The 27,220-nt window shown below is 40.7% G+C and overlaps 1 protein-coding gene across 1 annotated transcript in view; it reads left to right on the forward strand.

Annotated features, from left to right (window-relative positions):
• DSG3 (desmoglein 3) overlaps nt 1-24,536 on the forward strand; it is a 64,232-nt gene extending 39,696 nt beyond the window's left edge. Inside the window, exons 5-16 of the mRNA XM_062200024.1 lie at nt 3,839-3,983; nt 4,904-5,070; nt 6,031-6,159; nt 6,772-6,957; nt 10,000-10,271; nt 11,093-11,232; nt 12,287-12,514; nt 15,382-15,639; nt 20,450-20,589; nt 20,894-20,957; nt 22,159-22,400; nt 23,919-24,536. Of these exons, the coding sequence (XP_062056008.1) occupies nt 3,839-3,983; nt 4,904-5,070; nt 6,031-6,159; nt 6,772-6,957; nt 10,000-10,271; nt 11,093-11,232; nt 12,287-12,514; nt 15,382-15,639; nt 20,450-20,589; nt 20,894-20,957; nt 22,159-22,400; nt 23,919-24,536 (2,589 nt within the window). The remainder of the gene's footprint in view (nt 1-3,838; nt 3,984-4,903; nt 5,071-6,030; nt 6,160-6,771; nt 6,958-9,999; nt 10,272-11,092; nt 11,233-12,286; nt 12,515-15,381; nt 15,640-20,449; nt 20,590-20,893; nt 20,958-22,158; nt 22,401-23,918) is intronic.
• The last annotated feature ends 2,684 nt before the right edge of the window (nt 24,537-27,220 follow it).

Below are 27,220 nucleotides of genomic sequence, written 5' to 3' on the forward strand. Positions count from 1 at the left end.
TGACTTCTGCTGAAGCCCAGGCTTACCACATTGAAAGCCACTGCAGTGGACTGGCCTGTTGGGTCTCCTTGAGGGCAGATCACTGTACAGATCAGCCATTAATAGGCCTGCCACCCATTGCTTCTGATGCCGAGCTTTCTTTTCCTCCTGGTTTGTGTTAAAGCAGACCAGAGGATGCAAGTCAAGGGAGTGCCCGTTTCCCATCTCTAATCTTCGGTGGCCTGAACTATAGTCACAGGCATGTTCTGTAGTAGTTTTTCTAAGGTAGTCAATGCCCATGAGGAAAATTATATTCTCACTTTAAAACTTTCTTTCCCTTTGGTCTGAAAGGGAGGTTTTTTCTACTTACTGTATACTTCGCTGATGGCGAAGTGAATCTAGCTATGAGATTATTATTTGAGTTCTTATTTTGGCTATGCTATTGCAGAAAAATGTTAGCCATCTCTTTTATAAGGTCTAAAGATTAAATTGTGCATCCTACAGATTCCTTCATAATAGAATTAGTTTCCTACCTTGAAGAGAATAGAGAAATGAAAGAACAAGTTGGGCTTAGAATAGAGAAATGAGGGAGCAAGTCCTAGATCGCTTGCTGATAATAGCAATATCACATGAATACTTAGCAAACCGTTTCAACCATTAGATAACAACTTAAGAAAACATTTACCAGAAGGTCCAATGCCTTCTATAAATTTTAAGAATCATGTATTTGAAAAGACCTCTTAAATATCTAACATGGTGTAGTTTGTTTAGCCAGTAAACTTAAGCACAACCATCTAAAATGTTTTTAGTTTCTTTCTACCAACAAGTCTAAAACATATGATACACAGATTCAGGTCCCACAAATTAAAATGTATCTTTGATTGATTTTAGCAGCTTAAATTTATGGACAATCTTATCTATAAGCCATTTAAAATAAAACTCTTAATAAAATTTCCCCATGTGGACATACAATATGTACACACATATAATATAGCATAATAGACCAATATATCAATTTTAATAATAGCTTTTAAAATCTTTAACTCTTTTTGTAGATTGCCAATTGATTTGAATTGCTTTTTCTTTTTAGTAACCTCAGTTAACCATACTTTCTCTCAGTTGGTACTGTTAATACATTATTGGCTTCATCTGTTTACAGAGCCATCCCAAAGTACTGAATACAATAGAAGTGGCTGGAAAAAGTCCATAGGAACCTATAGGAGGACAGCTAAACACAGAACCAACAACGCTTTAGTTTTATGAGCAGCAGATATTCAAATTTTTGAAAAAAGCACATATTTAAATAACCCATAGCTCTTAATAAAAATTCAGCTGTTTTTGAACAATTAGAATTTAACAGACATCAAGAGAACATCATAGATTACTTTAACACATTGCTTTAACAGAGCATCAGAGTTTAATTCTACGTCAAAGAGAAATTGAGCTTCCTGTGATCTTTTGCTGTGAGGTTTCCTTCCTTTACCTTCTTTCATATTGGTGACCATGTTTCTGTGTTTCTGTGTGTAACACATCTTTAAGCATCTTTTGCAGGGCAGGATGAGTGGCAACAAATTCTTTCAGTTTCTGTTTGCTGTGAAAAGTCTTAATTTCACCTTCATTCACAAATGAGAGCTTTGCAGGATATAGTATTCTGGGCTGGCAGTTTTTCTCTCTTAGTACCTGGGCTATGTCTCGCCATTCCCTTCTAGCTTGTAGGGTTTCTGATGAGAAGTCTGCTGTGAGTCTAATTGGAGATCCTCTAAGAGTGATCCGACGTTTCTCTCTTGCACCTTTTAGGATCTTTTCTTTATGTTTCACTGTGGTGAGTTTGATTACAACATGTCGTGGTGAGGATCTCTTTTGGTCATGTTTATTAGGGGTTCTATAAGCTTCCTGTACTAAGATGCCTCTGTCCTTCTCCAAACCTGGGAAATTTTCTGCTAGTATCTCACTGAAAAGGCCTTCTAATCCTTTCTCCCTCTCCATGCCTTCAGGAACTCCTAGAACCCGAATGTTGGGTTTTTTAATAGTATCCTGTAAATTCCTGACAATATTTTTTAGATTTCTAATTTCTTCTTCTTTTCTTTGGTTTGCCTGTTTCCTTTCCTGTTCTCTGTCTTCTAAGTCTGATATTCTCTCTTCTGCTTCGCCCATTCTGTTTTTAAGGCTCTCTAATGTGTTTGTCATTTGATCTATTGAACTCTTCATTTCATTATGATTTCTAGTCACTATCAGAGTTTCTTGTTCCACTAGTTGTTTCATTTCATTTTGATTCCTCCTTAATATTTCACTTTCACGAGAGAGATTTTCTATCTTGTCCATGAAGGATTTCTGTAGTTCAAGAATTTGTTTTTGAGAACTTCTTAATGTTCTTATCAATTTTTTGAGATCCGCTTCTTGCATTTCTTCGATCTCATCATCTTCATAATCTTGAATTGGGGTGTCTTTTTCATTTGGGGGCGTCATAGTGTCTTCCTTGTTCTTGTTAGCTTGGTTTTTGCGTTTGTTGTTTGGCATGTTGGAGATATTTGGTTTCTTCACTGTGGTGTTTTTTCTTGTTACACTATGGCTCTATATTAAGTGGACTGTCTGCTTTCAGTGGAGCCTTAGAGGCTTGAGATGAGTGTGGACTGAGAGCTGTGTTTGGTTCCTCAGGGTTGAGGGTGTGTCAAGGATGACACTCCCAGGTTAGGTGTGGTAAATCTCTCTTTCTTTTTTTGATTTAAAAGGGAAGTAATTCCGCACAGCTGAACGTAATTGGAGGTAGTTAGCAGGCAAATGATATACCCACAGGAGCCAGAGATCAGAAGCTCTTTCCCAAGGACCACACAGGGAATCTCTGCTGCCCTCAGTGTGGGCTCCAATTCTCCTGCAGTCTCCCACTGGGTTGCCAAGTTAGATGCTAATCTCCTGTTATTTCACCCCTCCCCCCAGAGTCAGGTTTTTCTGCTAGGCTCAGGGCTGGTGCAGACCTGAGGTCGCCCTGCTTATGACGTATGTCCAAAATGGCACCTGCTCTGTCTTGCTCGCCTGTGAGAGGTGAGCGGAGAGAGAGAAACTTGTGTCCGTATCAGTCACTTTTTTTATTTTTTTTTCTCTCTCTTCTAGTTAGCCTGGTGAACTTTTCCCCACGGAGTTTCAAGCCTCGTTCCCTCTAGCCTCCTCTTTCCGCTTGCCTGCTGGTATCTCGGGCTATGGAGGTTCGGCTCACCTCGCGTTCCAGCGCTGGTGCGTTGAGTCTGCCGCTGGTGTCCCGAACTTGGGCTCCCACGCTCTCCACGCAGGTCCACTGTGAATCACTAGTTCCGGAAGAGTTTCCTCTGCTGTTTCATCCCCTACTCTTCCTTGACCCTGCAGTATCTCCACTTATATTAAACTTTCTCTCCCCCCGGACTAAGTGTGCTTCCTGCCTATTCCGCCATCTTGCCGCCTCTCTCAAAACTTGCCTACTCTTCTTATTCACACGGCTTTGGAAGGTGACACTCTTCTGTTGGTGATTTAGAGGAGAGATCACTACTAAAATTGATCCATCAACAAATAATAAATAACCTGCACTTTATAATGGGTACACCTGCAGAAATCTCCCAGGAGTGTGTATGAGTGAAGGTTGAAGTCCAGCACCCAGCTTGCCCAGAGCTTTTCCTGCCATGACACCCACCAGCTGGAGGAAGGGGCTGCTTTCTCAGTTGGTCTGCCAGGAGGGGCCTCCTATTTCCACTTTGTCTACTATTTGGAGAAATATTTTTCTTCTTTGCATGAAAGTTCTGTACACGCCGGCAAAGACCTTCATTCTACAAGTCTTAATAATATGCAATTTAAGCTTATAGAGCAATAATTGATACTTCTTTTTTATTCCTAGATCACCTGCCGTGCCCTAAATGTCCAGGGACAAGATGTAGAGAAGCCACTTATATTAACAGTGAAAATTTTAGATGTTAATGATAATTCACCAGTATTTTCACAAAGAACATTCGAGGGTGAAATTGAAGAAAACAGTGCTTCAAGTAAGTCTCTTACCACATCTATCCCTTCCAATGTACCTATTTTTCAAATATGAGTATCACTGTAATGTATAATTCTCATAAACTAATTTCTCAGAGTTTCCTCAATAGCTTTGGAATAAAATCCATAAAGATAATCTAGTTCTGCTTTTCTAAAAATTTTATTTGAGCTAATGATCCACTACAATTGTATTGCTAGGATTTAGTCCTCTAAGCTGAGCAATAGTATCTTATTCTATACATACATATGAGCATCAGGCAGTCAAAGAGATAAAAGGGGAAACTTTAGTAGCACAGATGTCTAAGCTGTTTTTTTTTTTTTTTTTAGATTATAAAGGACAAAGAAATACTCATATTTCTTGGTTAATTGGGAATGGGGGAGAATTAGAAGAGCATTCATTAAGAGAAGAAATAAAGACACAAAATAGCCTTGACTTCAAGAAAGTCAAGTCTTAGGAAGAACTAAGGATCTTTTAACAAATTTTTATTTGAGAGACAGAGACAGAGAGAGGTAGACAGAGCTACCACCCCCTGGTTGATTCCCCAAATGGCTAGGCAGGAGCTCAATCTGGGTCTCTGACATGGGCAACAGGAACCCAATTACCATTACAGGGTTTACATTAGCAAAAAACTGGAGTCAAGAGCCAGGAGTTAAATTCAACTATTCTGATGTAAGACATGGGTATATTAACCAATAGATTAAATGCTTGCTCTATAACTGAAGATATTTATGGAAGACATCTAGGCTCTACCTAGTTGAGAGAGACAAAAAGAGAACACAAATGACATGTAATTTGTGTTGAGCATGTAGACAGTTTTAATATATTAAAAATAGGATCAATGTGAAACTGTGTTGAATATTTAATGTGAACATAAAGTCAATCTTTACATATTCTTTAATGAACATTTCTCTGTGTTCCTAGACTCACTGGTGATGATACTCAATGCCACAGATGCAGATGAGCCAAATCATTTGAACTCTAAAATTGCCTTCAAAATTGTCTCTCAGGAACCTGCAGGCACACCCATGTTTCTCATAAGCAGAAACACTGGAGAAGTCAGAACTTTGACCAATTCTCTTGATCGCGAGGTAAATAAAAGCACTTGGGTGCATACCATAATAAAGAGCTTGATTGAAAGATATCCAAAAAAGGTGACTCCATTTGACCTAAGAATGAAAGGTGCAAATAAAAGGCTTCCATACTCACCTAAGCCAATTTAAGGAAATTCTATGCATTCTGGAACGTGATTCGGGGAGATGAGATATGTATTTGGGTTCTTTGCAGTCCGTTGTGTCTCAAACCTACAAGTGGATGTCACAATGGGAGAGTTAAAATGGCATTGGTTTAATGCAGATGGAGGATTTCTCCCTTTTTTGTTGCTTTCTTCCTTCTCTTCTTTCTCCCATCTCTTTGCCTTTCAGTTAAAATTAAAATAAATAAAACACTTTAAATATAAAATAAAATATAACAATTCAGTGACTAGCAGACAAATATTGAACTGTGACTAATCCTTCATATGGTGGAGGAAAATAAAACTTCTTAGAAGGAAAACATTTATATCTGAACCAAAGCCTTCTTCACTTTTTACCCCTGCTTCCCAAACACTAAAGAAGCCCCTTCCTCTTTTCTCCCCAACATCTTCCACCACCACCATCTACCTCCACCACCAAAAACCATCCTGGCCAACTCCATACTATTTTTTCCACAAATGATTTTCCAAATAGATGAACAGGGAAGTTCCATAAGAGAGCTCTCCCCACATAACCATCCTACCATACTCATTGTCCACTTTTGTTTTGGATATCCTGTCTTGCCACAAGCAGATTACAAAAAAAAAAAAAAAAAATTCTAGCACCTTCAAGACTTCCATCCAGTCATCCAGAGCCCCACAAATCTCCTCTAGGATGGACAGTCAACAATGCATGGGATCCTTCCCGGCAATGACCACAAACTTCAATGTTTTCACCTTCTTACCCACCGGAAGCAAAACATCGCCATTCCTATTCTTGGAAGATTAATTAATTTTTATTTATTCCCTCCAAATTTAGCAAATTAGCAGCTATCGTCTTGTTGTGACTGGTGCAGACAAAGATGGAGATGGACTATCCACTCAGTGTGAATGTACTATTAAAGTGAAGGATGTCAACGACAACTTCCCAACACTTAGAGACTCTCAGGTATACCCGCTGCTCCTTAAAAATCATTTTAAACATTTTGCCATCCTGATTCAATATTTGCCAGCTTACTGCCTTTAGTTTTCTATACCTTTCTTTTAAAATAACCATTCATCAACTACAAGAATTCTGCAGTGGGCATTTAGTGCAGCACTTAAAGACACCACTTAGGACACCTGTATCCCATGGCAGAGTGCCCATATCCCATACCATATGTCGCAACTATTCTGCCTCCTATCTAGTGTCTTGCTAATGTACACCCTGGGAGGCAGCAGATTATGGCCCAAGTGCTTGGGTTACCACCATCCACATGGGACATGCTCATTGAGTTCCTGACCCCTGGCTTCAGCTTGGTCCAGCCCTGACTGTTGCAGGCATTTGGAGAGTGAAGCAGCAGATGGAGGATTTTTCCCTTTTTTGTTGCTTTCTTCCTTCTCTCCTCTCTCCCATATCTTTGCCTTTCAGATAAAATTAAAATAAATAAAACACTTTAAATATCAAATAAAATATAATAATTCAGTGACTAGCAAGAAAGCAACACATAATCTGGATAAGTAATGATTAATACCATTTGTAAACCTTGCCATTGAGTCTTATATGCTGTCTCTCTTTCAGTATTCAGCAAGTATTAAGGAAAACACTCTAAGCTCTGAGTTGATTCGATTTCATGTAACAGACTGGGATGAAGAGTTCACAGATAATTGGCTTGCTGTCTATTTTTTTACCTCTGGAAATGAAGGGAATTGGTTTGAAATAGAAACTGATCCCAGAACTAATGAAGGCATCTTGAAGGTGGTGAAGGTAAGATCTGATTCCCCTTTATTGGTAAAAATAGTCAATAAAGCTATCACTTCTACAATTAACTTTATTCTTTTCATCATAATATAAAACTAACAATTGAAAACTTTAAAAACACCTAAATGTATATATTTTTTAAAATCATCACATAACCCTATTACCTAAACACAACATCTCTCAACATGTTGGTTTTTGAAGGTACTCCAAAGTTTATGAATAAGTGCAATTAGAAGACAAGTTTGTTTGGTGCTTTGAAATCTACACAGTTTTTTCATGATCTGTGTTTTCCATGAACTCTTTGAAGACCCCTTGTGTTCCCTCCCAGGCTATTGTATTTTCTATAAATACAAAGACACTGATAAATATGTGCTTATGGATAGATGCATTTTAAATATAAGAAAGCAAGATAAAGTTCTTGACTTAATTTAATTCACTGTGTCCTGTTGGATTGAAATTAGGAAAAGGTAAAAATACATGGAATTACAGCTTGTGAATACATTAATCTGTTTTCAATGCATTAGCTATAATCATCAGAGAAAAATTATTGCAGCTTCTCCTAAGAAAGAGGATTACACAAAATCTTCAAGAAAATTTTAAAAAATTAGCAAAACTTCTTCCATTTAACATGCTTTGCCATGACTGATTTCTATCTGGAATTATGTAAGGATATTTCTATTTGGATATGGCATGGACTAGAAGTAGTCACTATTTGGAAACATTTCTTGATATGTGACTTCAGGCTATATGAGAGCTGCTTTCTTTAATTCCTTTAGTCCTGTGTAAGGACAAACCCATAGCATTCCCTTAAAAGGAAACTTCTGAAAGCTGTGAAAACCATATTACTCTGCTTTTCAAGGGGATGGTACAAAAACACCTCCACTTGCAAAATTTTGTTCTAATCTCCCAGGAATGCCTTGGCATGAGATTTTTCCTTCTGTCTTGGTGTCATTCAGTCTCCCAAACCAGAAACCTGGGTCTTATTCTTGAATTACAGCATTTCCAGACAACATACAGCCAGCCACAAAGTTCTACTCTAGAAGTTACCTTTTAAAAAAAAAAAGAATTTATTTATTTATTTGAAAGGCAGAGTTACAGAGAGGCAGAGAGAGAGAAAGAGAGAGAGAGAGAGAGGTCTTCCGTCCGCTGGTTCACTCCCTAGAGGGCCACAACTGCTGAAGCTGTGCCGATCCAAAGCCAGGAGCCAGGAGTTCTTCTGGGTCTCCCATGCAGCTGCAGGGGCCCAAGGACTTGGGCCATCTTCCACTGCTTTCCCAGGCCATAGCAGAGAGCTGGATCGGAAGTGGAGCAGCTGGGACTCGAACCAGCAGCCACTGCGGTGGCTTTACCTGCTACGCCACAGCGCTGGCCCCCACATTTTTCTTAAGAGATCATTTGGATCACTCATTCTTTCTTCTCTAAAATGCACCGCGGCTCACTAGAATAAATCCTCTGCCTGTGGCGCCCGCACTCCAGGTTCTAGTCCTGGTTGGAGTGCCAGTTCTGTCTCAGTTGCTCCTCTTCCAGTCCAGCTCTCTGCTGTGGCCCGGGAGTGCAGTGGAGGATGGCCCAAGTGCTTGGGCCCTGCACCCACGTGGGAGACCAGGAGGAAGCACCTGGCTCCTGGCTTCGGATCGGCACAGCACGCCGGCTGTAGCGGCGATTTGGGGGGTGAACCAACGGCAAAGGAAGACCTTTCTCTCTGTCTCTCTCTCTCACTGTCTAACTCTGCCTGTCCAAAAAAAAAAAAATGCTCCCTGGCTCTTCATTCACTGAGAAAGTGATCCTTAACCTTGCCTGCCTTTTCGAATAACTTGCAACTTTTCCTAGACAGTGAGAATGTAGGAACTGTATATTCAACGGATCTGTGTAGAAGCCCAGGCAGCAGTGAATCTTAAAGGCTCCTCAGTTGACTAAAGTATGCAGCCAAAATTGATAACCACTTGCTAGTTTAATTGACCCTCCTCACAATTGTGTTCAAGAGCACTGACCACCTGCAGTTAGCCCCCTACCATCTGTTGCACCTCTGGGTATCTGTAACACTCAGCTCAGCTGAAAACCTCCCAGAAGTCTTTCCTAAGTCTTCCAAGTAGAACTTCACCTTGCTTTCACTCGAGAGTCTATCATCTTCTTTGTCTATCAAGTAACCCTTATATTGACATACTTGTTTACATATCTTCATCTGCCTCTGCATTGGGAAATGCTTGAGCACATGAAACCAGTCTGCAAAGTTACCACTCAAGTGTATGTCTCTTACCTTAATTATCTTCAGTAATAAGCAAATATAATCAAAATGAGCATTTCCTTATTCCTAAATCACTAGTGGATGAGAAGAGCTACCCTGGGATTCCCCAGGCCTTGATTTGGGCCACCTCAATGGAAGAGTCAGACAGATAGTTACTACCCAGGATTACTACCCAGGACCACCTGAAAATGACTCCATGAGAACCTGGTGAACCACCCACTCATTGCTTTGCAGAGGTCTTTTTGCCCCCAAGGTTATTAACATAGTTTGCCTTTCTACCTGAGAATCTTAGAGTTGGGAAAGATTTTTCACATGAGTCCAAGGAATATGACATGAATGCGCATGTCTGCCAGATACAGGAATGGCTTACATGATAGGTCAGTCCTCACAGCAACCTGATAAGGGAAGGTTTTCAGCATGAAAGCTTGAGGTTCAGAGAAACTGAATATTGTTGCCCGAGTCATGCAGCAATTCAGCAATGCAAGCAGGATTTGAGCTATGTTACCATAACAAATTGGGATTCTTTCCATTGCCCTCACAGCCTCAAGAAACTATAATGATTTACTATTTTTAAAAGCACATACCTTGCTCTGTAAGTACATATAAGTTACCAAACTTACATGTTACAAGAATCCAATAGCTTTGTCTATTAATATCACACTGATTTCTGAAACCATTTTGCTGTGTAGAAATCAGCAAATCCATTCATAACACTTGGCATACAATATTCTCATCCTCTACTAGATTTGCCAAACTGTATTTTTGAAACACTTCCTTATGTCTAATTTTATTTTTAACTCTAGGCTCTAGATTATGAACAAATACAAAACATGCAATTTAGTATTGGTGTCAGAAACAAAGCTGAATTTCACCAATCAGTAATCTCTCAATATCGAGTTCAGCGAGTCCCAGTCACAGTTCATGTAATAAATGTAAAAGAAGGAATCGCATTCCGTCCTACTTCCAAGACATTTACTGTGCAAAAAGGCATCAGTAATAAAAAATTGGTCAATTATGTCCTGGGGACATATGAAGCCATTGATGAAGACACTGGCAAAGCTGCCACATCTGTCAGGTAAGCCTCTTGAGGTAACATCTTATCCCTTGATGTACTTTTAATCTATAAATGATTATAACACCAGGCACGGACAAGTATGTGCTAAGAATAGAAATACAAAGGTGACAAAGAGAAAGACCCAACATAGCCAAATCATTAGAATACACTGTGCTGTGAGCAAACATAACCAAAGCATTGGTCAAAGCTAGAAACCAACAAAAGAATACCTTAGCTTCACAGGACTGTAGAACCATTTTTTCTGCCCAGGGTCATTTGGTTATTTATGACATATTTTGCAGATCATACAAAATCATCAACTTAAAAATTAGCCTACTATAGATTTATAGCATATCAAGTCTCACCTGCAGTTGCCTTGGCAGGGCCAAACCAAATGATTTTGTGGGCCTTATATGGCCCATGGGGCAGATGTTCCCCACCCCTGCAAGGCAGATCAAGAAAAACATTCACAGAAACTTCCAGCTGAGTCTAACAAAAGGGTAGAAGTTCACCAAAAGACCATGTTTTGTTCAGACAAAACAGCACGTCATACAAAGACAAACACGCCTAAAATATAATAGCACTGTGCAAATAATTGCTATATCAAAAAGAGAAAGGATACAAGCATTTTATTGCACAGAGCAGAAAATTGAATAATCAAGCTAATACATAAAGATTATGAAATACTGCTTATCAACGTTATGCTTTCTGTTACTTTTAATAACTCCATATTTTCTAGGTTTTACATTATGTTTAAATGCATTAAATATAAAATGGGTCATTTTAAGTCAATAAGTAATATTCCATATTTGAAAAAAAAATATTTTTCTCTTGTGAAACAGATATGTTATGGGTCGTAATGATGGTGGTTTGCTAATTGTTGATTCAAAAACTGCTCAAATCAGATTTGTCAAAAACATTGATCGGGATTCGACTTTCATAGTAAACAAGACAATCACCGCTGAGGTTCTGGCCATAGATGGTAAGAAAAATAAAGTGTTATTCCAATTGACATTTCCTTCTGAACAGATAATCATGATTATTTAACATATAAACTTTGTCACAAGATGAAGATAATTATCTTTGATACTTTGGATCTCAAGTCTAAGGCAGGTGAACCCAAGAGAGAAGACAGGATTCCAGCTTCTCAGATGAGTCTGCAGTAGCAGTGCACTCTGTGTTCGATCTCTATGATTTGCTGTGGTTGAGGCAGGAACTTCTTTTGACCCACAACAGTTCCTGGCTTTGAGAGGTAGTTATAGATCAGTAGAGCAAACCCAACAGGGAAGCTCAGCTCAAATGTAAGCTGCCTTTGTGACTACCTATAGAGACTTCATTTTATTCTCTCCTTGAACAAGACATTTTCCTCATCTGGAGAGTTATAAAATAATGTTCATTGAGTATGTTTCTTCCTCAAGTATAAAATTAATTTATGCTCAAGACAAGTAGACAAATACCAAAAAGGAACCAAAATAATCAACACCAAAATATTACCATTTGGGAAAACAACAAAAAGCACTGAAAATCTCAATCCCCCACAGAGGTGCTTTTTTTGTTTTATTTTGTTTTAGTGTGCTTGATTGTCAGCATTTTTTATTTTTTCAATTAACTTTTATATCTTCAGAAATAAAAATAAGTAATCGTTTACTTTGAATACTTTGACTCAAGCTTTAGAAGCAAAAATCATTCATTCGTTGATTGCAAGTCAACAGTCAACATACAAATAAAAGCTTTCTTAAATGAATTGATTTCATTTGTAATCAATGAAGTAATCACCTTACAGATCTTGATTTCAAAATAACAGCCAATGCAATAAAAAAAAATACTGCTAGAATTACTAGCCAATTTGATCACATTTTATTTTTACAATATGCAGAAACAGGATGATGCCTTTTTGCTTCTGAGAGTAACAAGTAAAATTTTCTCATGAGAAGATGCACTGACTGGGCAGCATGACAGAGCGATATAAAAAATTGCCTTTTTCTATTGAACTTTGTTCTATGTATCTCTTTAACCCCAAAATGTTATTCTTACAGAAAACACAGGTAGAACTTCCACAGGCACCGTATTTGTTGAAGTACCAGGTTTTAATGAAAATTGCCCAACAGTTGTCCTTGAAAAAGAAAGAGTTTGTAGTTCCTCACCTTCCGTGATTGTCTCAGCACGAACACTGGACAGGGATAAATACGCTGGCCCCTACACATTCTCACTGGAAGACCAACCTGTAAAGTTACCTGTGATATGGCGCATCACAACACTCAACGGTGAGTTATTAGTACAGTTGCTCCCACCAATCAAAGTTGCTGCCTCTTTATATTCCCAGCGGGATAGGATAGCTCCTTTGAGGGCCAGGCATTTGGCACAGTGGTTAAGCCACCACTGGGAATGCGTGCATTCCAAGTAGAAGTGCCTGAGCTCAAGTCCAGCCTCCCCTACCGATTCTAGTATCCAGGTAATGTACACCTTGTGAGACAGTAGCTGATGGTTCAAGTTCTTGGATTCCTCCCATCCACAAGGGAGACTTGGATTGAGTTCCAGGTTCCTGAAATCATCCTGGCCCAGTTGCAGCTGTTGCATATGGGAAGTGAACCAGTAGATGGGAGATATCAGGGCTCGCTCTCATTCTCTCTCTCCCTCTCTCTCACTCTCTCTTTCACTCTTTCTCTTCCCCCATCCCCAATGCCTTTCAAATAAATTTAAAAAAATTTTTTTTGACAGGCAGAGTGGATAGTGAGAGAGAGACAGAAAGATCTTCCTTTTTGCCGTTGGTTCACCCTCCAATGGCCGCTGCGGCCGGCACATCATGCTGATCCGAAGCCAGGAGCCAGTTGCTTCTCCTGGTCTCCCATGCAGGTACAGGGCCCAAGGACTTGGGCCATCCTCCACTGCCTTCCCGGGCCATAGCAGAGAACTGGCCTGGAAGAGGGGCAACTGGGATAGAATCCGGAGCCCGGACCGAGACTAGAACCCGGTGTGCCAGCGCCGCAAGGCGGAGGATTAGCCTGTTAAGCCATGGCCCCAGCAATTTTTTTTTAAGAAGAGGTAATTTGAGGGGCCAGCACTGTGGCATAGCAGGTTAGACTACTGGCCATAGTGCCAGCAGTCCATATGGGCGCTGGTTTGAGTGTCGGCTGCTCCATTTCTGATCCAGCTCTCTGCTATGGCCTGGGAAAGCAGTGGAAAATGATCCAAGTACTTGGGCTCCTGCACCCACATGGGAGACTCCTGGCTCCTGGCTTCAGATTGGCCCAGCTCCAGCTGTTGTGGCCATTTGGGAAGTGAACCAGCAGATGGAAGATATCAGGGCTCACTCTCGCTCTCGCTCTCATTCTCGCTCTCTCCCTCTCACCTCGCCCCCCCATGCCTTTCAAATAATTTTTTTTAAAAAAAGAGGTCATTTGATAACAATTCCTTTCATTTAATAATTGAAAACATTCTTTGCACTGGAGGTGTGATCTTAGCTTTGTGAATTCCTTCTCTCTTCTGAAGAGAAAAGAAATATGATGTAGTATATTTTCTGTTTTTAGTATTTTTGTCTTTTTAATATGTGTATTTCTAGCTCCATAGTGCACCCTTCAAAAAACAATATTCAAGTCAAGCATCTATTATATCACAGAGCTCTCTAGATATCTAAATAAACTCTTTAAAGGAGCGGCCTGGGAGCAGACTTGGAGCACGGGAGGAGTCGGCCTGCACTCTGCTCATAGGAAGTGGCCACCTGCTACTGTTCAGCAGCTCTGAGAGCACAGTGGACTGGAACTCATAACTCTTCTAGCCCATAGAGAAGAATTAATCCATTCTACTTTCCTCCTAACCTTTTTTCTGCTCATTCCGTCGAGCTACTTAAAGTCCTTGGTAAACTCGCTCATTTTCTGAACCAATCTTGTTTCCTTTTTTTTTTTTTTAATTTTTATTTTTCTCAGGCAGAGTGGACAGTGAAAGAGAGACAGAGAGAAAGGTCTTCCTTTTACCGTTGGTTCACCCTCCAATGGCTGCTGCAGCCAGCGCACCGAGCAGATCCGAAGCCAGGAGCCAGTTGCTTCTTCTGGTCTCCCATGCGGGTGCAGGGCCCAAGCACTTGGGCCATCCTCCACTGCCTTCCCGGGCCACAGTAGAGAGCTGGCCTGGAAGAGGAGCAACCGGGACAGAATCCGGCGCCCCAACCGGGACTAGAACCCGGTGTGCCGGCGCCGCAATGTGGAGGACTAGCCTATTGAGCCGTGGCGCCGGCCAATCTTGTTTCCTTTCATGAATTCCCTTCTAGTCATGTATATCAGCCACGGAAGGGATTTCTCTGTCTTTGGCATTTGGCCATAAGGCTTTTCAGGTCCAGATGAAAGGATGCAGCTCCAAATTCTGCACACGGCCTTTGGCTCTGAAGGAGTTTACCAAATGCATGGCCATTGAAGATGCTACTAAGGCTAGATCAGAGAGAGCAAGGATGTGGCTCCAGACATAGCTGCTCGGACAAGGCTGGGCAAGACAACAGAGGCTGAGCTGGGTGGACAAGGCACAGTGTCAGAGGGCATGGCAGGGGCAAGGATGGTTCAAATGACACAAGGCTGCTATGGGATGCCACTGAGAAAGGAGCAACATAGCAACAGAGACAGAGAACAATTGATGCTCAGGGAAGAGGCCGATCACCTCAACGGACCTTCTTTTCATGGGTTGAAAACAGAGAGGAACACTGGAGGGGGCAGCAGCGAAAGCTGGAAGTCAGTCTGGATAAGTCAGACACAAGGACACAGAGCTTGGGGACAGCAAACTCTCACAGGGCCATGTGAGTCGGACTGGTGCAGATGCACAGAGGAGTAAGTAAGCCCCAGGAGAAGGGACCCTGATATTTAAATGATGCTCACCCACCTCCATCCTCTTTGGTGGGACATGAAGGTAGGACTGAACCTTCATGGAGGAGGAGAATGGGCCCATCTGGGTCAGAGAGGAAAGAAAGCAGGTGTAGACAGATTTACCCAGTTGAACCCCTTAGAGCGCCCATCACTGCTCTAATCGCATCAGCCCCACTTATGTGCAACAGTGCTCTGTAACTCCAGCTTGGCTGACAAAAATCAGTCATTTTAAGAATCAGAGACATCTTGTGCCACTATTGATTTGTGTGATTGTTTCTCTACAGCTACTTCCGCACAGCTCAGAGCCCAACAGCAGGTGTCTCCTGGCGTGTACAGACTCCCCCTCGTGCTTACGGACCGAGAGGATAGGCAGTGCGAGACGCCGGAGAGCCTGACCCTGGAAGTCTGTCAGTGTGATGACAGGGGCATCTGTGGGACTTCTGGACCAGTCAGAGACCCCACGATCTACAGAAATCCTGCTTCCTGGAGGCTGGGGCCTGCTGCTATAGGCCTGCTCCTCCTGGGCTTGTTGCTGTTGCTGTGTGAGTATGCCAGTGGCTCCTGTGTTGACTGTCCTCATTTGCATGGGCCAGCCTACTGCCTGTGCTCACTGCTCACAGCAGGAAGAACCATTCTCTAATTGTTCACAGGCAAATCCAGGGAAATGGCATTTTCTGGAAGAATCTTAAATATTCAATTTTTTTTGCCAACAATCTATGATTATAATATAGCAAAGTAAATCATATGTGTCAGACATTTTGAAAACAGCACAAGACAATCAAGAGGTATTAAAAATAATCATGAAGACTCCCGAATACTGCCAGTTATGGTTGTGGTCAAAATTATGGCTTTATCTGGGAGTGCAGCACTTTCTAAGATGCCTCTTTCATGTTCAAAACTCATGAGATTCTAATATAAAAAAAAGAGAGAGAACCATTGTCAAACAAACTTAAGGAAAATATATAAAATATTGTAAGTTTTGAGTTTTACAATGCATGTTAATACAGCATAGGCTCTGAGAAGTTTTTGTTTAATCCAACATTTCCTCATAGCAGCTTACCACTCGAATACTCATTCCCTTTAAAATTTGCAGACTTAACATGATTCAGTTTATTAAACACATCTAGGAAAATAATGCACATGTATTATTTTTCAGTAAAAATAAAATTTGTTATTGTCAATGAATAAAAATTATTTATAACTAAAATTAATTAAACAATTCATATTTGAATAAAAATATGAAGAATCAAATAGTATTTTAATATAAAAAATCTGTATTTAAAAGAACTTTCTGTCAAATTCTTAAACAAGAGGAACCTTTAGTAAATTCACAGCTATTTCCTCAATTTATTGTAGAATTACAGCCTTTAGTGTTAAAGTGAATTTTCATGATGATGAATTCCACTTCCACAAATTCATTCAAATTTCATTTAATGTATGAAATATATTTATAACACAAAATAGTACAGAAAGTTATATAATAATCACACATATCACCATCATTCAGATATAACATATATTAATGTCTTGTAATATTCACTAAGGTCTCTTGAAAGAAAAAGAAATTTCTATAGATGCAGTTTATGCCCCCCACACACGTGCACCCCATATTTTCCCCTTCATCTGTCTCCAAGAGCTTTTACTATTGTGAAGTTATCATTTATCCTTTAGCTTAATTGTTAAAATTCACATTCACAGAGTTTCAGTTTTTACTATCATATTAGTCAAGTTCACCAACGAGGATTCTTCAAGGACCTATGTGAGTCGCTATGCCTGCTTCCAGCTTGACTCTGAATTGTGCACAGTGTACGCACTTACACATGTCTAAGTGCATGGGAAAAAGAAGTTACTACACATGGGGTATTGCAGAAGCTCCATGGGCTAGGGGAATCATCCAATTAGCCCTTGGAGATTGAATAAGATAAAAGAAGTGCAAAATGAGAGGAAAGTTGCCAAAGAGTAACAGTGTGAATAAAAGCCAGCAAAAGCTGGCAAGCTGGGGAAACTGTGGAGAAGGCAAGATGACACTGAATAGTGCATTGGGACTAATTCAAAAGGACTGACGTGCACTTGCTGTGCTGTTCTGTAAGTGTGAAAAAGGAAGTTGCCAAAGGCTATCAGAGGAAAGATACTATGCTATCCCCACAAAAATATGTTTTATGTGATCTTTCCATTTGCAAATGTAATGTTTTAAATTTTGTGCATGAAAGAATATGTTTTTCAGACTGTAGAAATAGACTCAGCATTTTGAAAACTTTCTCTGGATACATATGTGAAATCTAAATATGCATGACACATATAATAATAGGTAATATTTCTGAAGGATTAGTGTGTTCATCTAAAACAACTGATCACCCAGGTTTACATTCACTACCTTTCCAAATTGCTTTGTTAACTCACAATGTTTAATCTTGCCCAAATATTTAACAAAGCCATAGAATTGAAAATGCGATCAAGAATGCCTTTAGAAGTATGATTTATATGAGCATTAAATTAAATTGTTGAGAAAGTATATCAGTATGGCCAACCTATTTTATACACTTGGTCAACTATTCTTCATACTATATATAAAAAGGACTGGCCTGATTTGTATAATATTGCCCATCCTAAAAAGACTGTCAAATACTCATAATGTTCACCACTGTTCTTTTTTTTCCTTTTTAAGATTTGTTTATTTATTTGAAAGTCAGAGTTAAGAGTGAGAGAGGGAGAGACAAAGAGATCTTCCTTCTTCTGGTTCACTCCCCAGATAGTGGCAATGATCAGCCCTGGCCAAGCCGAAACTATGAGCCAGGAGCTTCTTCCAGATCTCCCACATGAGCAGCAAGGGCCAAAGCACTTGGTCCAGCCTCTGCTGTTTTTCCCAGACCATTAGCAGGGAGCTGGATTGGAAGTGGATTGGTTGGGACATAAACTTGGACCCATGTCCTTTAAGTATATTAACTAATTAATCCTCATAACACCTTTAATGTAGATGCTACTTATTCCCCCATTTAATGGATGAGTTAACTGAACAGAGAAAGATTTTATAATATGCCCAATGTCAAATAGCTGGTGAATGGTGGAGCCAAAATTCAAACCCTGGAAGTCTGGCTGTGCTCTTCACATCCCCATCCCCCCACCCCATCCCTCCCTAAGCTATCTGTATGAGGACAGAGTTCAAACATCAGAATTGGAGTGGCCTTTGCAGGCCAGAGGTGCCTGTGGGGTCCTTGACAACAGAGTGTGGGAAACACCCACTTTCAAGAAGTCTCTCTCTTGTCATTAGCATGAGAATGACATTAACCTTTATTATCAATTATATGCAAACAGAGAACTGTATTTACACTGTCAGAAAGGTACCTCCAAGCTCAAGTCACAGATAAGCGATTCTTAAATCACAATTAAGAGTGTATCAACAGGCATTTATTAGGCCATCTCCCTAATTGCTAAAGGAGTTTTCTGGTTAATTGCTGTTTACTAAGAAATTATTAAGACCATATATCTAAAACATTACCATGCACACCTAAAATCTTGACCATACAATTATATTAGGGCACTTCAGAAAGTTCCTTGAAAATGGAATTAAACCATTAGTCTATTTTGGCATGCCAAATTTTGAAATCTGAGTTGGTGTTTGGCTTTGGGACTCAGATGCTGGGTGGGATGCCTGAGGTCAAGTCCTGGCTTCACTCCCAATTTCACCTTCCTGCTAATGTGAACCCTGGCATGTAGCAGGTGGTGGCTCAGGTAGTTCCTGCCATCTGTGTGGGAGATCTGAATTGAGTTCCCAGCTCCTTTCTTCAGGCTGACCCAGTCCGGGCCAACTCAGGACATCTGGTGAATGAGACAGTGGCAAGAGTTGTCTGTGTCTCCTCTCTCTACTTCTCAAATAATAAATAAGTAAATTTTTTTTAATTTTTTTATTTTTGACAGGCAGAGTGGACAGTAGAGGGAGACAGAGAGAAAGGTCTTCCTTTTTGCCGTTGGTTCACCCTCCAATGGCCACCGCACCGCGCTGTTCCGATGGCAGGAGCCAGGCGCTTATCCTGGGCTCCCATGGGGTGCAGGGCCCAAGCACTTGGGCCATCCTCCACTGCACTCCCTGGCCACAGCAGAGAGCTGGCCTGGAAGAGGGGCAACCGGGACAGGATCAGTGCCCCGACTGGGACTAGAACCCAGTGTGCCGGCACCGCAAGGCAGAGGATTAGCCTAGTGAGCAGCGGCGCCGGCTAATAAATAAATATTTAAAACTATTTTAAAAAGCATGTATATAGGGGTCTTCAAAAAGTTCCAGGAAAGTGCATATTATAAAAACTATGTATAGATTTCAAAAATTTTTTCACCAAAATAAACATCCACTTTTCCACAAATTTTTTAAAGTATTCTCATATAGACATCTGTATATTTATCTGACAGACTATCTACAGCCTCTACATACACAAATAAAGTCTACAATTATAAAAAAGGATTGAAAAATAGTCACCTTTAGCATTGAACTAACAGTGCCTATTCTAAGACAATAATATGCATACAATGAGAAATCTGATCTTTCAGTTTCATAACCACATGAAATTTTTTTAAAATATTTATTTATTTATTTGAAAGTCAGAGTTACACAGAGAGAGAAGGAGAGGAAGAGAGAAAGAGAGAGAGAGTCTTCCATCCACTGGTTTACTCCCCAACTGGCTGCAACGGCCAGAGCTGGGCCAATCTGAAACCAGGAGCCAGGAGTCTCTTTCAGGTCTTCCATGTGGGTACAGGGGCCCAAGGACTTGGGCCATCTTCTACTGCTTTCCCAGGCCATAGCAGAGAGCTGAATCAGCAGTGAAGCAGCTGGTACTTGAACCAGCGCCCATATGGGCACTGCAGGCAACTGACCAACCTGCTACGCCACAGTGCAAGCCCCCACATCAAATTTTAATGTGCTTAATTACTGAATTTTATTTTCTAGAGACTAATTTTGCATTTCACTAGGAATTTTCTATATTTACAGTGCTTAATTTTCCTTTTTCAAAGATTTATTTTATTTATTTGAAAGGCAGAGTGACAGCAAGACACACACACACACAGAGAGAGAGAGAGAGAGAGAGAGAGAGAGAGAGATCTTCCATCCACTGGTTCATTCCACAAAAGGCTGCAATGCCCAGGGTGTAGCCAGGCCAAAGCCAGAAGCCTGGAACTCCATCCAGGTCTCATACATGGGTAAGAGGGGCCCAAGAACTTGGGCCATCTTCTGCTGCCTTCCCAGGCACATTAGCAGGGAGCTGGATTAAAAGTGCTGTATTTTGTTTGTAACATTTCTGATCGTTGTCATGTCAAATAATTTCTAAGTGACTCAGTATTCTGATTTTCTTTTCTGGTTTTCATTAGTGGCCCCACTTCTGCTGCTGATCTGTGACTGTGGGACCAGTCCTATTGGGGGAGGGACCGGAGGTTTTATCCCAGTCCCAGATGGTTCAGAAGGAACCATTCATCAGTGGGGAATCGAAGGAGCCCATCCTGAAGACAAGGTGAGGGTCCATCTTGGGAAAAGTTATCCCACTCGCAAAGAGAAAAAAATCGATTTGTAATGAGATAGGAAAGGGGGAACAGAGGCATTAAAAATAGAACTCTTAATCCTCAATTTGAGAGTCCTTGCTAAATAGGAAACTTCTACAATTTTAATTCCTCAGATATCGAATCATAAAAATGATTACTCTTGCAAGAATTTTGGATTCTTATAAAATTAACATTTGCAAAGAGCCACATTTCACCTATGTTTCTCTAACATATGATTCACTTTAAAATGTATTTATTTTTTAATATGGTTTCCAGGAAATCACAAATATTCGTGTGTCACCTATAGCAGCCAACGGAGCTGAATTCATGGAAAGTTCTGGTAAGTGAATATAATTTTTTTCTTTAAAGATATAGTTGTTTAAATGAAACATGTTCAACATTGTTTTCCTAGTTATTTGCATATGCATGCATGTCAGAACTATTACCACTGAAATGGAGAAAAGCTGGTCTGTGATGTTCATGTCTCAGTCATACATCTGGCTTCAGTAAGCTAATTTGTCCACTAAAGGCACCATTTTTAATATCTGAAGACTTGTACTTTTCCCAGATTTTAACAAACTGAAATATAGCTCTCAGGCAATTAGTTACCAATTTTTAATTAGGAAAGATTTCACATGAAGGAAAACATAACCACCTCTGTATCTCCACAGTTCAGTTGTGTCTGTTCTTAACACTGATCATATTTGCAGTTAAATTTCCACAAATGCACATTCTCAGTTCTCTTCCTTGCCAGGACCAATGGCCTGACTTAAGTACAACTACTAAATCTCATACTCAATCATAATGGAACATGATAGCTTATGGTATCATATAGGGGAATGTCTTTCTTTCATTTTACCAAGAGATTATTTCATTCATATTATCCTAGTGCCACAACTTTGCCTTAAACTCAAGAAACAATAAGAACTTGATATCTAATATGAATATTTTTCTTAATTCCATAGAATTAAGAAATAGATGGTCTTTAAGTTTGCAACTTGAAAAATCTGCATATATAAATCATTGTCTGTCCTCATCAGCCATTCCAGTCATTGTTTGCTTCTCCCATTATAATTACAGAGCAAAAACTCTTGTCAGCATTCTCCAAAACAGATAACTTTCCACGCGAGCATAATGTGAAGGTCGCAGGAAGAACAGACATAATTCCTTAAGTTTTCACTAGGTACCAAGACATCAAACGCGCCTCTGCTAATTTGCAGGATTACATTTTGTATGCTTCCTCATTGGTTCTTGCACTGAGCCAATATGAGTGCTTAGTTACAATTTCTCTCTTTCATGAAAACAAGCAAGCATTGCATTAGAATCTTCCCATAGCTGTGTACTGCATATTCTGTTTTCCTTCCCATTTCTATTGTTGTCACTGAAAATCTATTTCCTTTGTACGCTTGTCACACAGTTGTATTTTCTCCCACTTAATTGATTTACATGGCAATAGTGCAGCTAAAAGTCCAGTAAAAACAGCAGCAGCAAAAACAAGGAAGCACAGCACGACACGTGACAGAATTTCCTCCCGTTTTTAGAAGTCTGTACAAATATGTATGCTGGTGGGACAGTGGTGGAAGGAGCTTCGGGGATGGAGCTGACCACCAGGCTGGGAGCAGCCTCTGGATCTGGAGCCACGGCAGGCTTTGCAGCAGCAGCCGGACTTGGTTCCACTGGGCAGTCTGGGACAATGAGAACAAGACATTCCACTGGCGGAACCAGTAAGGACTATGCTGACGGGGCGATCAGCATGAACTTCCTGGATTCCTACTTTTCTCAGGTAATTTGGTGGCAAAACCTTTTGGCTTTGTTTTCATATCAGATTTCTTATTTGATTATGTACTTCAGTTTTGCAGTTCACATGTTTATGGCTTGTTAAAATGTAAGAAAGATTTCCTTTTGCCAAAAGAATATGGATAACCTTAGGTGGCTCTCACAATTGGGTCACTGGTTAAAAAGGAGAACATGTAGATAGCCACAAAATGAGAGAGTAAGGCAGTGACACCCCATGCCCCCAACTGCAAAAGCAACTGAGAGAAAAATCCTTTGTATTTGGGGATCAGCAGCATTCCTTTAAAAACACGAAGCAGACTCTTTTGTATTTCCCAAACCATAAATGATGTCGAAACACACGTGTATATATTTTTCAAAGCAGTCCATGTCTAAAACAATTGAAGGGGGCTCACTTAGTTAATCTTCCACCTGCAGCACTGGCATCCCATATGGGCGCCAGGTTCTCGTCCCGGTTGCTCCTCTTCCAGTCTAGCTCTCTGCTGTGGCCCGGGAAGGCAGTGGAGGATGGCCCAAGTGCTTGGGCTTCTGTACCCCCATGGGAGACCAGGAAGAAGCACCTGGCTCCTGGCTTCGGATCAGGATCAGTGCAGTGCCAGCCATAGCGGCCATTTGGGGAGTGAACCAACAGAAGGAAGACCTTTCTCTCTCTCTCTCTCTCTCTCTCTCTCTCTCTCACTGTCTATAACTCTACCTGTCAAACAAAAAAAAAGTTGAAGAACCCCTGAATTAGTGGCCCAAAAACAAAAGAGAAAGAAGGGTTGGGATTGAAGACCAATGATTGGAGGAATGTGTGACAGGAAGTAGGGGGCAGGAATGGGACAAGGGAACCAGAACAGAGAAGACTTCAGGAGACAGGTTGCTTGCCTCTTGTTTGGTGACCAACGAGTAGTGCAATGAGAGGCATGGTTAGAATGGCTCTCACATAGAGTTTTGGTGTTGGGAACTATTAAACGCCAGGTTGACATGATGTCCCAGCAGCTGAAGGTTGACATTGAGTTTGAGTAAAGACTGACAATGGGGATGTGTTTGGGATGAGGACTCTTGGGATAGTTCACGGTGTGCTGTGGGCCCTAGTTATTACAGATTCAGGCTCCCACAGGTTTGTAGTGTCCACACAAGACCTCATTCACACAGTACACAGTGAGAGGTATCTTCCCACCATCCCAGACACAATGACATGCACTAACACAGGCATACACAGAGTTTCCCACGCCCAGTCCAGTGGAAAACCTCCAGGCACCACACCCATTTGCTATGTAGACCTAAATCCAAACAAGTGCCTTAGAATCACAAACGAAAACACACGCCTAGACTCCATTTTGAGTCTGTCAACCATACCACTGCCAAACACTGGATTATTTTTAGAGCAAGATTGTTCGTGTAAAGAGTGCGCCTGTATCTCTCTGGAGAACCTCCTAATTTGGGGATTTATATGAACAGTAATATGTTGCTGAATTGACTCTTCCTTAAAATTCCTTTATTCCCACTTTTCCTCCATCTTTAGAAAGCGTTTGCCTGTGCCGAGGAAGAGGGTGTCCAGGACGGAAACGACTGCTTGTTGATCTATGATAATGAGGAGGACGTGGCCGGCCCCAGTTCTCCCGTGGGCTCCCTGGGCTGTTGCAGCTTTATTGCCGATGACCTGGATGACAGCTTCTTGGACTCGCTCGGCCCCAAATTTAAAAGACTTGCAGAGATAAGCCTCGGCATGGATGAAGAGACCCAACGGGCTCAGCTCTCCTCTCAAGACAGCGGGGCTAGGAGCGAATCCAGGGGGCCAGCCCCGGACACGCAGCAGGCAGGAACGATGAGGGGCCAGACTCTGTCAGGCAGTCAAGGAGTCTTTACGTTGTCTGCTTCAGGGTCTGTGCAACCAGCCATTTCCATCCCTGACCCCCTCCAGCACGCTAACTATTTGGTGACGGAGACCTACTCGGCTTCTAGTTCCCTCGTGCAGCCTTCCCCTGTTGTCTCTGATCCACTCCTCACGCAGAGCGTAACAGTGACAGAAAGGGTGGTGTGTCCCAGGGCCGCTGTTTCTGGCAGCCTCATTGTCCCGACAGAGCTACGAGGGTCCCGCAGTATCCTCTGTACAGAAGACCCTTGCTCCCGTCTGATATGACTGGTCTGAACTGGAGTAACTCAATGGTTGAATGTAGAAATTTGAACCAAATTCTTCAAATTAGCATGGCCAAGCTCACTGTATTGGGCTAATTTGGCACTTACTAGCTACTCTCCTCCAAAATAAACATGATTGTAATTTAAATGTACTGGTTCATACCCCAAAACTGGATATGTCGTCATTCCTAATTCTCAAATACTTCTCAAACTAGAGTAAACCCTAAAATTTGACCCCCCAAAAATCCTTAAAGTGATATTAGGAAGGAAAACTCCTTAGACATTTTTAAACTTGTTTCTTCCAGTGCCAAAACAAGGTGTCCATCACTTTGAAATGCAACGTGGTTTAGTGGATTAAGCACTTGGAAGTGGAGAACTCCACTTTTTGTCTCACTTTTCTTATATCATTAGTACTGGTTTAAAAATTACGAAGTATTTGCTAAAGCATTATGAGCTGCTTGGAAGAAAGGAAGTTGTTGCTCCTTTTCCCGTCTTGGTGCTGGGAGACCATAACTGCATCTTTTGCTCAAGCTAAGGGCTATGGGCTTATGCATTAAACTTCCTACATCTTTATTCCACATAATCCCACAATAAGACTATTTTGAAGTAGAAATATCATGGAACATTTAAGAAAGCTTAGCAGGTGTAAATATTTGATATGTATTAGTCACCTTGAAAGGATCTATCCGAAGAAGTTATCTTACCTCCAACTCCTTCCCTACATATTCCTGCACTGGTCTTTAAAATAGCTTCCTTTTCTAAATGTCAGTGAGTAGATGAGTCATGGGTTGTTTATTGTGTTACCAATGTCTGCAGCTTTTGTGGAAATACACAACATAGGCTTATCTCATAACCAGTTGAGGCTAGTAACCAGAAATGGGGTGAAATTTGTGAATATGTATTATAAGCAACATTGGGGCAAAGAGTTGGTGAAATAATTTTCAAGTCAAAAAGGGATATGGAAGGAGTTTATAGGTAAATTATTTTTTAAAACCTTATTTCTAAATTAAATAGCTACACCAGTTTAATGCTTGAGATTAGCGACATTAGGTTAGTGAAGGTTTAGAATATATTATTTCACACATGCTACTATGATGGTTATATGGCTCTTCACGTCATTTCTGGTCACTCAAGATTTTCACCTCCCATCCTGCACAGAACACCCTACATCGCCTGCTTACAGATATGACTGCCATAGCTGAGTCTTTACAAGGTCATTGTCCAGCTCTGGTCTTTCCAGTTGTATATAAAATACAGGGTTTTAAATCATCCTTTCTGATGTTTTTTGCCATATTCACAACCTAAATTTGTTTTTTTTCAGATGGACTGTAAAGTAATCAAATGTTTTGTGTTTTAATCAAGAAAGGTGCAGTCCTGATGATACCTGAGGGGAACAGATCCCTAAATATCCCCATCCCTAGTGCTCTTCCCTCTTCTAACACAGGCCAAGACCTGCAGCTGCCAGAGCAAGGCTTTCACGGGGCCAGGCTGGAGGTGAGAGGAATCAGACTCTGCGGAGCCAGCTGCTGGGTCCTGTGGATGCTATTGTTGCTCTTGTCCCGGCTGCTTCTTGCTTCTGAATAGAAGCTTGCTCAGAGGCCGAGGCCGGAGCACAGTCTGCGCCTCTGTTTACCTGTGAGGACTAAATGAATAATCATCATAACCTCTTTTCAAAGCTCAAAAGTGTATTCAGGATCCCCAAAGCATTTTAACTTTGCCTCTTAACTATCATGAAATGGGAATTTTTGCTGCATCATTAAACTGCAGAGGAATCCATACCATACTTGTAAAGATTATAGAAGGGAAAAATGGAAAGTATTTTATTTTTCCTGATTCTCTTTGTTGTTGTTGTTGTTAAAAAATACATGTCATAAATTTTATCACCTTAACTATTTTTCAGTTCGGTAGTGTTAAGTATGTTTACATTGTTGTTGAACAGATCTCCAGAACTTTTTCATCTTATAAAACAAATATATTTTTAAACAAACAAAAATTGATTTGCCATGTAAAATGTATTTTCACTTTTTCATCAAAAATAAAAATTATTTTAAGCAGAAGAAAAATTGTAACTGTCCTACTTGATATGTTATACATTTTACAGAGTATTTATTAAAATGCTAACAGTGTAACATTGTTAAATAAAATTATTTGACAATACATTTGTGAGTATTTCCTTAACCATTTAGTAAAAGCTGTACTATTCCCTTAATAGTTCATTAAGAACAATGACATAAAAAGTGACTTGCATGTGCGTTTTTATTAGTATTTTTTCCCTAGCTGACAGCTTTTTTGCATCCTCCCAGGCAGGAGTCTGGGAACTCAGCAGCACTTCAGGTGGAGAAGGTACTAGATGCCAGGCTGGAAAAGGTCAGAGCAGAAAGACTTTACCAATTAACTGCTTTCAATCACTTATTGTTTATTTGGAAAGTTGGGATGACATTTCAGGATGACAGAAGAGAAAATCTTGAATAAACAGAAGGCAATTTTTCCACTCTGACATGATGAAAACTGTTCTTTGGCACAGGTAAAAGCCATCAGACCCATCTGGAAGGGGAGGGAGGGGAAGGGAGGGAAGGGTTGTCTCTCAAATGCTTGAACCCCTGTGTCTCCTCTTAAGGAATGCCACAAAGTCAATCCCTTCAGAGCATCAGAACTGGCAGCTGGCTGACAGTCCTGCTCCTTAAACCT

Source organism: Lepus europaeus, chromosome 9 (assembly GCF_033115175.1).
Source record: "Lepus europaeus isolate LE1 chromosome 9, mLepTim1.pri, whole genome shotgun sequence".
NCBI lineage: Eukaryota > Metazoa > Chordata > Mammalia > Lagomorpha > Leporidae > Lepus > Lepus europaeus.